Source organism: Brassica oleracea, chromosome C5 (assembly GCF_000695525.1).
Source record: "Brassica oleracea var. oleracea cultivar TO1000 chromosome C5, BOL, whole genome shotgun sequence".
NCBI lineage: Eukaryota > Viridiplantae > Streptophyta > Magnoliopsida > Brassicales > Brassicaceae > Brassica > Brassica oleracea.
The window spans coordinates 43,643,311-43,657,328 of NC_027752.1; the positions used below are offsets into that span (position 1 = coordinate 43,643,311).

A 14,018-nucleotide genomic window follows, 5' to 3' on the forward strand; every position below is an offset into this window, starting at 1 on the left:
ATTAACTTTTTAGTGAATAACTGATGAGACTTCAAACATGGTCTATATATACACAAATCACGACCAAACTGCAATAATTTAAGAGAAAATGACCAACTTCTATGTGGTTCATAATTGGGTGGGGATCAAAAGTTATCAAGTACAAATAGGAGAAACGTGTCCTTTGGTGTCCAACTTCACATTGGAGCATGAAGCTGTGGAGACGACATCTTGTTGAATTTGGTCGACCAGTTTAACGTTTTGCATTGAAATGCCTTGACATGGGATGCTTTTGCTGCACTCAAATTTAACAGCTACGGGTCTTGAGCTCGTCCCTTGTATGTTTTTGTACAACACATTGCTTACTTGCACCGCAGATTTCTACCACATATCTCATATCAGTTTTTATTGCTATTGTTACTATAACTGTGTAGAAAAAGATTTGTTTATTTGGTTCAAACCTGTTGGGGACATGATTCAACACGATCACAATAGTCCTGGTTGATGATTATTGGGTTCGTGACGTTTTTCATTATGATGTCTTGGAATATGATATTTTTTGCCACTCCATGTCCTCCCTGTTCATGAATAGTTGTGATAGTTAATTTCTTCTTAATTAAAACATCATCCTAAGTTTAATTGTTAAATAACAGAAAATATTGACTACCACATTTGAAACATCATCCTATAAATTAATCGAGTGATGGGGATTTACCTGCCAAGTCTTGATTCTCACACCATTAGTGGTTCCTATAAGAGTCGCTTTGTTGACCACCACATTTGAAACATATGCTTCTGAGTTATTTGCTCCCAAACTCCCAATGCTATAAAAACAGTAGTATTGAGAATTGAGATATTACGTAGTCAACAGTCAGCACATGGTTTTAACCTTATATTCTTTGAAATTTGACATATATAGTGACCAAATAAAATGCTTGCGTTAGAGCGCCTAAAATCATTTTTAAAACATTGAATCTAATTTTACTATATAATTTAATAACATGTAGCATCGAATTATTTTGAGCATCTCATTTTTTTTTCTGAATTAAAATCGTTGGTTTCAAGTTGATAAAAATTAGTTGGTAGCTCCCCAACAAAGAAGTTGACAAATAGAGTGTTGGTATAGAGCATGTTTGCTAAAGATAAGATGAAAACGAAAACATTAGGTGAAAATAAGGAGAGAGATGGTTAGACCTGATTCCATGACCTGGTCCGCATGTAATGCCCGTCGCTCTCACATTCTCCGACCCACTCACTATCGATATACAATCATCACCTTCATCACCAAAAACAAACCCAACACATTTGTTTATTATTCAAAAGAAAACAAACAAATATTATATAGCTCACTTGTTTAGAAGAAAAGCAATTTCTTTTGTTTAGAAGAAAAGATATTATATAGCGAAATGAACCACTCGTCTTCCCCAATCGACGAAAACAAACAAATATTTAGAAGAAAAGCAATTCGAGTGTAAAGTTCGATACGAAAATATCTAATTTCCTCATATTGCAAAGTTAATAATAATAATAACTGTAAACAGAAGAAGAGAAGTTCAAAAGTAAACTGTTTTATACGAATAATTTCATTTATCTATTAACTTCTTGAAAATTTTGACAAAACGATACGAAAGTAGGGAGTAACATAACATCTAAAAAGAATTATTACCAGTACGGATGATAGAATCTTGAATGAGGATATTGCGAGTTCCGGTAACGTGAATCCCATCAGTGTTAGGACTATTACCCGGGGAGGTGACCATAAGATTCAAAGCCTTTACGTTTTCGCAATCCTGAAACGTCATATGCATTTGCTGTGCGTTTTCCAACCTAATGTTACTTACCATCAAGTTCTTGCACTCCACAAACGTAACCGCCTGCCACATTAGTTTATTTAATCACATTAATTCATTATTTAATATTTATAAGTAGCAATAAGGTAAGGGCGTTTGAGGTTCTCACCGTTGGAGCACCCAGGCATGGCTGTTTAACAAAAAGAAAATGGTATTCAATATCAGTTTCTAGAGTTTAAAGTCCTTTATGAGACAATGATCCCAATTAAGAACTTTTTTTTTTTTTTTTTTCCGAATTAAGAACTTACAAGATTAGGATTGATCTTGCAAGAATTTGGCCACCATTTATTTCCATTACCGTCGATGCGTCCACCGCCTTCAACACGAAGGTTATTTACAGCTTCAAAAACAATCCAGAGCCTACGTTCCTCGTAGGCTGATGGATCTTTCCATGCCTCAATCTTTCCGTAAATCTAATTCGCATTCACAAGAAGTTATAAATAAGATGATGAAACATTATACATAAAACAATAATTAAAGCCCTGTTCGTTTGGTTGCCGCAGGTTTCAGCGTCAGCGGCGGCGGCAGCGTCAATGAAGACAGTTGTTGTTCGTTTCGCAGACGCTGACGCTGCCGCTGACGCATATTATATCACGACCGCAGGTTTTATCGGCGTCAGCCGCAGGACGCGGCGTTACAACGAAACGAACAAGAGTTGACGCAAAATGTTGACGCTGCCGCTGCCGCCGGTACCTACGGCAACCAAATGAACAGCCCTTAAGCCTAAACTTGCATTGGCTTATATCTTACCTTAAAAACAATCAATGATGATTTGCATGGACCGGAGAATTTGACCGACTTAAGAGTGTAAGCTCTATTTTTCGGAACCACGACGTAAACTGTCCCGGTTGATGAACAAGCTGCGTTCCAAGCTTTCGTGAATGCCTACAATATATTTCATTTTAAAATTGGATATAAAATTTTAATTGATTGTATTTTCCATACAAAAACATTACGGTTACCTGAGAATCGTCGTTTCCGTTGGCTTTAGCACCGAAAGATTTGACGTTAAAAGCTCGAGGAGAGGATGCAGGAGCATATCCATGGCGATTTTTCATGTGGTTGTTACGTGTACTGTGACCATGTAGATGATTGGTTTCAAGATACAAATCGGGAGACATGGACTGATCATATCTAGGATCAAATGGGTAGCTGCTGGAACAGAAATGAAGAGACGCTGAGAGAATTGTTAATAAGATTATGGTCTTTTGATACATTATTTTGGGTAAATTCTCTCAAAGTTAGATTAAGGTTGGGTTTGACGTAGAAGAGGAAAGAAATGAGTGATGTGTCATAGAGAATGCAAAAGTGCCTATATTTATAGAGATGAAAGAGGGAGACAAAGAAGTATAAAGTTGAAAGAGATTTAGAAAAAATTAAATATGTTCGTTATAATTCCTCACTTTCATTACTCAAAATCGTTTCCTAAAAAATGTACAGTGACGTTTACTTTAGTTTGATTAATATACACTAAAGACACTTTGACAGAAAATTGAATTAAGATAAATGAACTATAAACATTACTATTTTGCTATAACATTCCTAACGTAAAATTTATAAGCAATAAAATCATTTGCGTTTTCAGGATAATAAATAAGGAAATTCAAAGTTGGTCTTTTCAGAACAAGTTATCAAATAGAAATTGTATTTCTGACGTCATGTTGTACGCTCACATACATCTCGCAGCAATTCTTTTGGACTGAGTTCACCATTCTCTTGATTGGATCGTTTTAGGGCATTGGATTAAAGTCTAAAGGTAAGGTTTTGAAAATCTTGGTTTGTTTTTTCTTTTGACTAAGATGGTTTTTTTACCTTAAAATCTTGGTTTGTTTTTTCACTTACAAAAATTCGAGATATTTTTTACAAGAACATGCCCTAGGTTTTTGTTTGGATTTTAAGTTAATCATGTTCTAAAAGCACTATATTGAGTTATTTTTAATTATTAGCTGAACTTTTGTTAATATGACTATATTTACTAATGCAGTATTCGAAATAGGCATAGGTGAATTGCATGACTTGGTCTCATATTAATTACACTCTTACTTTATAATTGGTTTAAATTAAACCCGTAAATTTCTTATGTGATGGGAAAAGATTGGGTAACAATTTGAAAATTTTGGTCATATCCCAAAATTCATGGGTAAGAGACATGAATGTAAGAGAGCTTCATATAAACATGTTTATTTTAAAAAGAACTGAAAATGGAAGAGCAAATCTCGGCCTAAACAGAGAAGGTAAGTATTGACTTTGGGTTTGAGTTAGGTTATCTGCAAATAACTGAAATATAAAGTCTCTCAAGTAGAAGCAGTTTTGTTGGTTAAAGCTTTAACTTCAACTTTGTTAGTTATTTCTTCAATCCAACCCGTTAACCTTTTCATACTTCGGTCTCAGATCATTTGAAGCCGAATATACGTAGCCAATTAGAAAACAATTCAACTCTTATTGTATGAGTGTTTCCCTTCAATATTGGTGTATTGTGGTCAAAGTACGTCTTTGTGTTTTCGGTAAGAAACCAAATTCACGTTTACTTCTTTTTCGGTGGTATCTCTACTGTGGAAAGGTAATGTCCCTAAACTAGAAGGATTCCAACTACGTAAAACTATACACTGCAGAGAAATATTGTTTCGAAAAATATTACAATCGTATCACGTCCCTGTTTGATGACCAAAAATGTATACGATTTAAATAGAAAAAATAAAGTAACATGTTGTTTTGGTACGTAGTACGAGTCAAGGTACAGTGATAATAGTAGGCAGAGCTAACAGAAAAGAGAGAAGATGGATAATTGGTAAACTATGTCAAAGGTTAAGTTAGAGTGGGTTTAGATTGTTTGCATTGGATTAGGATTTTGCGTGTGTGGCATTATATTTTTACTCTCTACTCTCTGTGTTGTGTTAGGTGATAATATTAAGCCAAACCAGAAATAATCCTAACGGAGGTGTATTCTTAAGAGTATTAAAAATATTCCATTTCCTCTTCTGTTTCAGCTCCGAGAGTATATTTGTCAAAGGATTAACATTCTTTACTTTAGCTCTTTAGAATCTTTGTGATATATTGCAATCACATTAGTACATTACAAAGAATAAACTGCTCTTCTTCTTAACTAGCTTCCTGACGTGGTTGTTCTGTTCCATACAACAAAGATTGAACTATTGCCTGACGTGGTTAACTTGTCAAGGCTGACGTCATTTCCAATTTCGTTTTGTTTTTTTCTCTCTCATTGAGAACTTCCCACGGAAACCAAATACATACGGTTATGGCGTAACAAACATAAAAAAACTGGAGGTAGTGAAACATGTATACATTTATATTCGCTCGTCCAATGAAATTTGTTTCTAACTGGTTAAGGAAATGCACTAATTTTTCTTTAACTGTCATAAGAATTTACGGAGAAGCTGATCGGTTCTGTCTGTATAAAGTCAATTTCATAAACAAAAAAAAAAAAAACAAGAACCCACACAACTTCTTCAAGAAAACTAGTTGCAGTCTCCCACTTAAACGCTATCCAAAGCATCACTCTGCAACTCATCTTTGTTCCTTGGAGGAACCAACCTTTCCGTTGCAAGTCTCTCCTCTAGAGCTCTTGCTCCTCTTTCTCTGCAACAACATGATTTTTCTTGAAAGGTCAAAAGAAGGGTCGGTTTGGATTTTGATAAAAATGATGATGACATGCCCGTACTATTTATTCTCTTAGAGTTGAATGAATAGGATCATTCATTACCTCGGTTCGCATCAACCAAATCCTAGATTATGTTTCAACAATGTCTAGTCAAGAAAACGGTTTATACTAATGTTTGAAGAGGTGATCTGCATTAGTCCCTTTAGCTCTGGGGATTTGCATCCAAACTACCATTGGAGTAGCGGATGAAAGAGATTAAAAGAAAGTATAACATAAGTATATTACCTCCTCCTGGAAGCTTCAGCAGAGTCAGAGCCGGGTAATGGAGCACCGCTGGTAGTATAACCATGGTCTTCGCTGGTGGCATTTGATCGTCCACAAAGCATCCGATGGAATATTGAGGCTATAGGTTCAATCACCGGTCTGCATTTTATTGGGAAAAAGCAAAAATTACAAACAGCAAGTAAAGTATTACTCTGTGGTCCAACTCGAAAAGAAGAGAAACATTCCTTTCACCTGAGAAATTCAGGAAAGAAAGTGGAGAAGGCAAAGTCATCACTCGGATCACCTCTGAGCTTAGTCTCTGGCCTCCTCTGCAAGTATCTGAGGTATAACCAGCCCATATATGTACCAAATATCAAAGTGGGAAGGTATGCTGCTGAATTTAGTGTGAAGAAGCTTGAGGCAACTGACAAAACTAGCATAATCGAGGGCAACCACTGCATACATATAAGCCGCAGTTAGAGTAACGAAAATGTCAAAGATTTTAGCATTTCTTACTAGAAAGCTAGAAAGATGATTACCTTTGCTTTTATCTTTACGAGCAATACCTCCTGGTCAGGTATTATCTGCTTAATCCCGACAAGAAGGCCTGCCAAGACACCATGAAAACCAGCAAAGGGCATATATCTACACAGGAGAAACCAGACAACAGGGTATAAAACTACAGCTCGAAGGATTAAGACTTAATTTTTCATAACGAAGACATCCCTTCATATCTAAGCGAGAGGGTAAAATAAACAAGCAAAAACTTGATCTGTATAACAGGTGGTGGAGTACTCACAGGTAGATTTCGAGCCTGGTAATGTAGTACAAAGCAATGGCTGTGACGAAAACACAGAGATAGGTAAGGAAGTTCACGACGAAGATGAACTTAAGGAACTCCTTGGAACCCCAGACAGGCTCCAAAAACTTTCCCATAAAGAGGAGAGAAACGGTGCTGAAGACAACCTGCAACATTTGCAAGCAGTGATCACTCAAGCAAAATGTGGATTAGATAGGAACAAGTTGAAGCAGAGACACAATACCCCATATACAGAGAGTTCGAAATAGCCGCTTGTAATCAGATTCCAGCCAAAAGGAATAGTCCTACAAATGAAAGAGAGTGTAACAAGTCATCAACTGCCATCATCAATAAGTCTGATTACACTATGCAACGAGCATCAAAGATCATTTCACGGTGGAAATTTGAAGAATTCGATCATCAAACCCGCATCCTAGGTTGTTAATACAATTTCTCATCTGATTTGACCTAAACGGAACCTTAAGCAATCAGTTTCACCGCAGGCAAGATCAAAGTTCCAGTGAGTAAGGAATGAGAGCGAGGTACGTGACGGTGGCGGGGACGAAGTGAACCAAGACGTGCCCCACCACGAGCACAAGAGCGAGTCCTTTGCAGAGCTTGGTGAAATTGGTGAACATGCTCGCTCCCTACAATGTTAAAACAAAGGTAGATCAGAGACGAGGATTCCAAAACAAAGGAAGAAATCAAAAGGATGTCGATCAGATCTCGTAGATCTTCCGTACCGGAGAACTCATCTCGCCGGAGTGTCAGAGAGAGATCTGAGATCTTGACGACGGATCTCGTCGACGCAACAGCTGAACCTTAAACCGGAGATTGTTATTTAATTATACTAAACGTGTTACCAGACTTGGTGACCTGACCCAAATCTCAATTAATAAATAAAGAACACAGTAATTATTTTCAACATCAAAGATTAACATCTTCTTATGTATGGTAAAATTCATGTTTATATGTTTTCACACACATTAAGAAAACATAATAAATTTTATTAACAAATATATTAGTTTTTGTATTTTACCAATATTTCATAATTTTAAATTAATTGTATTTTTTTCTTGTCGGATTCCATCTGCTGAGATCAAGTAGTACTCGAGTCTTCAGACGCTCTGGCCGCCTGAATCTGATCTACATGAGAAAAAAAAATACTGTTATTTCTTGCTTTTTTTAGCGAGAGAATCCGCTTGCAAATTTCTAATCCCAGATATACGAGAAATACTAAAATCCGAGAAACCGTCTTTTAGAAGATGGAAAGATACTAGTTCTCGAAGGGAAAGGCCGACCAGTCAAGAGGGTTGTCTCTCTACACTTGTATAATACTAGTATTAAAAAGTACAATTAATTTTTTGAAATTAAAAAATCACCATTATTAAAATTGCATAAAACTTAAAATAGAAAAAGACAAAAATAGCACTAAATCAAGTTTATATTTCCAAACTAGCACTCAAGGTCAAAAGTCACAAAAATAACACTTAATGTTTTATCAAAAGTCACAAACTTAGGGTTTAGAGTTAAAGGGTGGGGTTTAGGGTTTAGGGTTTAGGGTTTAGAGTTTAGAGTTTAGGGTTTAGGGTTTAGAATTTAGGGTTTAGGGTTTAGAGTTTAGGGTTTAGGGTTTAGAGTTGAGAAATGAGGTTTTGGGGATAAGATTTCAAATTTTGAAAAATAAAAAAATTAAAATTTTCAAAGGATAAACTTAGAAATGTGCTATTTTGGTCATTTTAGTTTTTGAGTGCTATTTTTGTGATATAAACTTAGAAATGTGCTATTTTGGAGATTTGCCCAACTTAAAACATGCATTTTTTTGAAACAAAAATTTATTTTAAAATATTTATCTTTTAGAAAATTAAGAAATTTGTAAGTGATTGTTCCAGTTAATTCATGCTAATTTATTATTTAACCATCTTGCTATATATTAATCTAGTGCTTGGGTTATTATTGTATTCACGTTTGCTTCATCAGAAGTAGTGCGACACAGTTGCAACATGCAACTTGTATGATTATCATATATTCATATCCTCAAAGGCAAAAGCAAATCGACCAAGATTGCTTCCTTTATGGTTCTGGTTAAGAAATTTTTTAAACAACAGAGACCTTAAGAAATAAATATACTGAAACATACATTATATATATTGAAGGAAAATCGGATTGAAACTCTTGATTGTTTTTCATAATATTTGGAATTTTGGTTCTGAAGAATCATCAATCAAGTTATGGCTTTTTTTACATAGGGTTTGAGGTGGATCAAGAAGAAAGTAGCATCTCTAATAAAAGAACAACATAAAAGAGGGAGACAAAAGAGTGTTATCAATCATTGAGTGAGAGGAAGACATTCAAGTTGTATCTCAAGAACACCTCTCTCCACCTTTTGAAGCCTGAGTGATATATCTTGTTTCACTTTCCCTTCTTCTTGTGAGATTATGCCATCACTCACCAATGTGTTCTCTTTGCTCGCCACCCAACTCCCCAGCTGCATCGGCTCTTTTATGCTCGATGTCTCGTAAGCTTTTGCTGCACTCACCAACGGTTGTATGTCTATCTCTGCCTCCCCCATGAAATCATCTGTCGTGAACGTATCCTTGTCGTACACTAGCTGCAAAAAGTTACACGTTACGATCTTGGTATAACTCGGAGTACTAGTGTTTATTAACCTAGTTGTCTAGCAGTTAAACAACAATCAGTTAAGAGTACTAAAATTATCAAGAGTTTGCTTTAACTCTTAAGTTCATGAGCTGAGTACAGAGCTCTCTGTTTTCAGTTTTAAGAGATTTCACATCTTTTCAATATTTTTAAAAAAGTATAAAGACACAAACACTTACCACTTTGAGAGGAGGCATCTGCTCTGGTATGGAAAGCATCAAGGTCTCATTCCACACAGGATTCAAGTTGTTCTTTATCACTCTTGTTTTCACCGACTTCAACAACGTAAAGATACAGACCACAATTAGTTTCCCCATGAGTAGTCTAGTTCTAAATCACAGAAGTGTAGAGAGCTTGAAGAGAGTTTACTTGTTGGCCAAGAGAAAGGATAACATAAGGATCGCTGGTCATCACATCTCGAACCGCAAGATTTGTTCCTTTAACCACATTAACCCTAATCAATCCGACAAACTCAACCATACCTGCCTATAAAACACATCCACAACAACTAACATTAGCAACATTTATTACCTAAACATGTATGCATGCATGCATGCATGTCTACTGATTATTTACCATAGAATTGCTCTTCTTGGGGCATTTGTGATCAGATTCTCTTCTTCCCCAGCTATTCCTAAATGCTTGACCAATACGGTTTTTTGCAGACCGGTGGCTAGCACTAGCAGAACATAAAGACGGTAGTGAATTATTTATTATGGTAGGCTGCTCATAAGTGCACAAAGCACCATCTTGTGGATCCATAAACTGGTGCAGCTCATATTTCTTCCTGTAGATTCAAGATACAAACAGTGAGATGAATGTGCATACATGACGTTATAACAATTCCAAGTAAAATATGTCACCTGATGAAATCACTGCGTTCCTCATTATTAGAATCTGGTTTTGGTTTCTTTAACTGGTCCATGTTGCAAGCTTCGAATCTCTGGTTCACTGCATTGTTTCCACCGTACCCTACAAGCATATCAACTTGCTCATCTGTCCACTCATCTAGCTTAATTGAAAAAACCTGTGATTAACGGCCAAATTAATTAAAAGGCTATAAACATAAAAAGCAGAGAGAAGCCAGATTGTGATGAGGAAGAGTACCTTTGATATATGAACTCCAAGGCTTCTGTGTACACCAGAACACTTTATGCAGATAAATACACCAAGACTTAAAGATCTACCCAACACCAAGGGAAATGATTCAGTCTATCAATAAAGAAATGTACAAGAACACACATATGTTAATCAACTTACACCCATTTAGGTTCGGGAGATCCACAGTCAGCACAATACTTATTACCAGGTTGCTTCAACAACTTCTCCAACCGATCTCGAGGATCTGAAAATACCAAACAGGAGGACATGAGATTGTCTCCAACTAACACTAGCATAATCTGAAGAATGGTTGCAGGAGATCATCTCCATCATTAACTATTACCAGAAGTTGATGTCTGAAAATCCTTTTGAAGAGTCCCTCTTGGTGTCTCTGAACATAAAAGGTCATATAAACAAGCATGCGACCCTGAAAGACAAAGCCAACATTTAAAAGGTTTTCGTAGGAAAGCCTTGGAGGAGATTAAAATGATTGTGTTGGATACCTGAAGAAACTTCAAGAGGATTGACATTTGCTTGGCCGAGAGACATTTCTAAACTAGAGCCGAGACAACGAGAACAAGATAAATGTTCAGAAAAAAACTGGGACATTCAAACAGCTTTTGTTCAAAAGATTTTTCCCCCAAAAAAAATCAAGACATCCCCTGAAGAGTCATTTCATTTTCAGACATAAATTTGATTATCTGAATTTTATTTAATTCAAGAATCAGTTTGTTTTGTAGTAGAAGAGGGAGAACAACAGATTGTGTTTGGTATAACTACCCGAGGAGGGGAAACGTCTAACCGAAGAAAGAAACAACAAAATTACGAAATAATTTGGAGAAATTGCATCATCCTGCAGACAATAGATGGAGAAACCTATGATTAGGTGCGTGTTTTTTTGTTTTATTTGTCGGCCAGAGATGAGATGAGAGGATAAAGAAACAACACCCAATGAGATGAGATTTTCTTTCAATTTTATTTTGTGAAAATATCGTAATTGACACGTCATAGAACAATTATGATTTGCAAAACAACCTCACTTTTTTTTTTTGAAACACTCAAAACAACCTCACAGATCTCTTTATTTAGAAGCACATCGTGACAAAACCATATACAAACACAAAACCAGTCTGCATATAGACCTAACTTAACGCACAAGCATTATTTTCTGGTCAGAAGAATATATGACAAAAAGTTGTTCTTGGTGTTTTCCATTTTTTGGATTTGCTCATAGCAGTAGTTGACCCATCAAGCTCATAGCAGTAGTTGACCCATCAGGCATGATGTCTTTTGATTTGCTCATAGCAGTAGTTGACCCATCTTTTGATTATTATTATTATAACGCTCATCTACGTTGATTTTTTGTATTTTTGTGTTCGAGGAAGTCTCTCATAGCTTTTGACCCTCATTTTTCATGGCCCAGCTTAGGTGTTTTGACAATACTGAACACATAGAAAACCTCAGAGATTATACCCAAACACATTACTATTTTAAGATTAATTGAAGTTTTAGACAAGAAGATCTCTTTCATCAACAACGTTTCACAATTGGTGACACCAAATCCAATTTCCAGAGCAAGGTAAACAATACTACTAGCACAATATATACTTACATCTTCCCCCCCATCCATAACCTATCCTGGATCCTGAGGAATTTCCAGTAATGGTTACGCATATGATCGTCAGGTCTCACACATTCCCACTTTCCATTACAGAATATCGCATGCACATCACCAGCATACTTGATCTCCGGCATACATGTGAATAATTCTCCAAATAAAGCATCATGAATAAAACGCTCAACAGAAGAAAAAAAATGTTTTCATATTTTTTTTTTTTTAAAAACAAATTTTGCATATTTCCAAAACAAAATTGTCATTACCTATATGTTTTCATATTTTCATAAAGACTTACTTTCCATTTTCAACGCAATGCAGTTGATTGGCATGATGAGTCCAGCATCTTGAAGATAAACAATTTGGTTACTAGTTGATTTGGATTAGACGAACCGATCAATAAACTGCATTTTTCTCTATATACAAATCATCTAGTTATACCAAATTATATAAAAATACTAGCGGTATTCCGGCGCTACGCGCGCCGGGTTCGTATATTTTATTTTTACATAAATTTACTATTCATTTTTGGTTTTAGTAAAAATATATGTTCACAAATATCAAAATGATAATTTGTTGAAAGAAAATAGATTTTTTGATCCATTTAGTAGTGGTTAATCTCCTATAATGTCGAAAGGAACTAATTTTTCAGATTGAATCTATCAAGAAAGCTTAACTCAATAGTTACTAAAAAAAAATTCATTGTGTCATTACAGTGAACTGGTTACGTCTCATTTTGTCATTTGCAAGAAACTGAAGCCTGCTATATTCTAATACTCTCTTTTCAGCATTAAGTATGTCCAGAAGGTGATTGCATAAGCCATACACAGATGCACCCAAAATCTATAGGAAAATGAATAACCATTACACTAATGGAACAAAGAAGAAAAAGAACCAAACTCTGGGAAATGTATAGCTCACATGTCTGATCCATTTGGTATATTTGACAATGAAAGCTTATCAATATCACTGTAGCTTATATTAGAGTGTTTTAATCCATCCAATCCCTTGTTTTTCCAATTAACATGCACCATTGTTGTAAAAGCAACGCAAGCTATGGGGAAAAATTCTTGAACCTGCAAGTTAAAACCATGGTGTCAAGTAAAGGGCTTTGGAGAAAAGAGAAGAGCTTTGTGAGGTTTTATTTATATATGTACCCGAGTACGTAGATCCTCAAGTAGACAACAGAATCGAGACCTGACGAACTCTGGTTCTGGCATTTGAAGTGCTTCAGGCATCCAGTTGAGGAATCAAACATAGGACATGAAGTCCAAGTTGATGAACTTGCTTCCAAAGCCACCAGTTTGTATGGAGCTAGTTCTTAGGCCCTTGAGATACCATTTAGGGAAGTAGGCTATGTCGTTTACTGGTTGAATCCTGAGTATAGCAAAAGCTATCAAGAAAGCAATTGATGTGACTATATTTATTGCTTCTGCTACTCCAATCTCGTTTATGGAAGCTATGGGAGTGTGAAGATAATATTTTTTCTTTACCTTCCTGGGAAAAAGCGAACTAAGAAAGGACAAATTCAGACAAAACTGGGGAGTTAAATGCTTTGAGAGTTGATGATGTAAAGAAGAAATAAAACAGATTCAGACAAGAATCACAGTCACAGCCACTATGAACACTGAAGAAACATGATTTGCTTAAAAGTTAAGTGAAGAAACCTGCTTTGGTTAAAACAAAACAGATTCTCTCTTTCATTACCTTCCCAAAAGAGGTAAATACAAAGCTTTCTTGTATATATATGCAATCTTGGGTTTCCCCACTAAGATGCTTACAGGGGCCATCACCTATGCTCGTCTCCTCATATTCCATTGGGCCATAATATTGATTACCTTGAGGAGAGCAGCTCGTATCAATATCAGTCTGGTATACACCATACTCATCGTACTCATCATCACTCCTGATACATATAGAAAAGAAAAAATCAAGTTACCCAAACACGATTGTGAATCTAAAGTATTTCCAAGTTTTGACTATATGTTCATGCTACATACTTGACATGCAAAAGAAAAATACTGATCGATCTCTACCCTGAAATTGCATAAAAAGCATGGTCAAAGGCCATAAGACCTACTATAGAGCTTGTTTTCAGAGTCTAATAATACATATGAGATCAAAAAGAGCTCA

The 14,018-nt window shown here is 35.8% G+C and overlaps 2 protein-coding genes, 1 long non-coding RNA gene and 1 pseudogene across 3 annotated transcripts; all 4 read right to left on the reverse strand.

Annotated features, from left to right (window-relative positions):
- Nucleotides 1-31: 31 nt before the first annotated feature.
- LOC106293489 (polygalacturonase QRT2-like) lies at nt 32-3,106 on the reverse strand. The gene is made up of 9 exons (XM_013729166.1): nt 2,792-3,106; nt 2,580-2,714; nt 2,078-2,242; nt 1,939-1,959; nt 1,646-1,853; nt 1,174-1,255; nt 695-803; nt 441-557; nt 32-360 (listed from the first exon to the last, which is right to left on the reverse strand). Exons 1-9 carry the CDS (start codon nt 3,044-3,046, stop codon nt 136-138), a joined length of 1,317 nt encoding a protein of 438 aa, XP_013584620.1. The 5' UTR covers nt 3,047-3,106; the 3' UTR covers nt 32-135.
- A 2,004-nt stretch (nt 3,107-5,110) lies between these two features.
- LOC106292772 lies at nt 5,111-7,390 on the reverse strand (annotated as a pseudogene).
- A 1,269-nt stretch (nt 7,391-8,659) lies between these two features.
- Nucleotides 8,660-11,224, reverse strand: LOC106343838 (probable ADP-ribosylation factor GTPase-activating protein AGD11). The gene is made up of 10 exons (XM_013783165.1): nt 11,051-11,224; nt 10,774-10,943; nt 10,614-10,697; nt 10,430-10,514; nt 10,277-10,352; nt 10,033-10,196; nt 9,746-9,956; nt 9,539-9,655; nt 9,349-9,444; nt 8,660-9,122 (listed from the first exon to the last, which is right to left on the reverse strand). Exons 2-10 carry the CDS (start codon nt 10,877-10,879, stop codon nt 8,841-8,843), a joined length of 1,221 nt encoding a protein of 406 aa, XP_013638619.1. The 5' UTR covers nt 10,880-10,943; nt 11,051-11,224; the 3' UTR covers nt 8,660-8,840.
- A 1,408-nt stretch (nt 11,225-12,632) lies between these two features.
- Nucleotides 12,633-13,921, reverse strand: LOC106293538. Its single transcript, XR_001260522.1, has 3 exons — nt 13,886-13,921; nt 13,043-13,791; nt 12,633-12,961 (listed from the first exon to the last, which is right to left on the reverse strand). It is a non-coding gene; the product is annotated as an uncharacterized LOC106293538 (long non-coding RNA).
- Nucleotides 13,922-14,018: the final 97 nt, after the last annotated feature.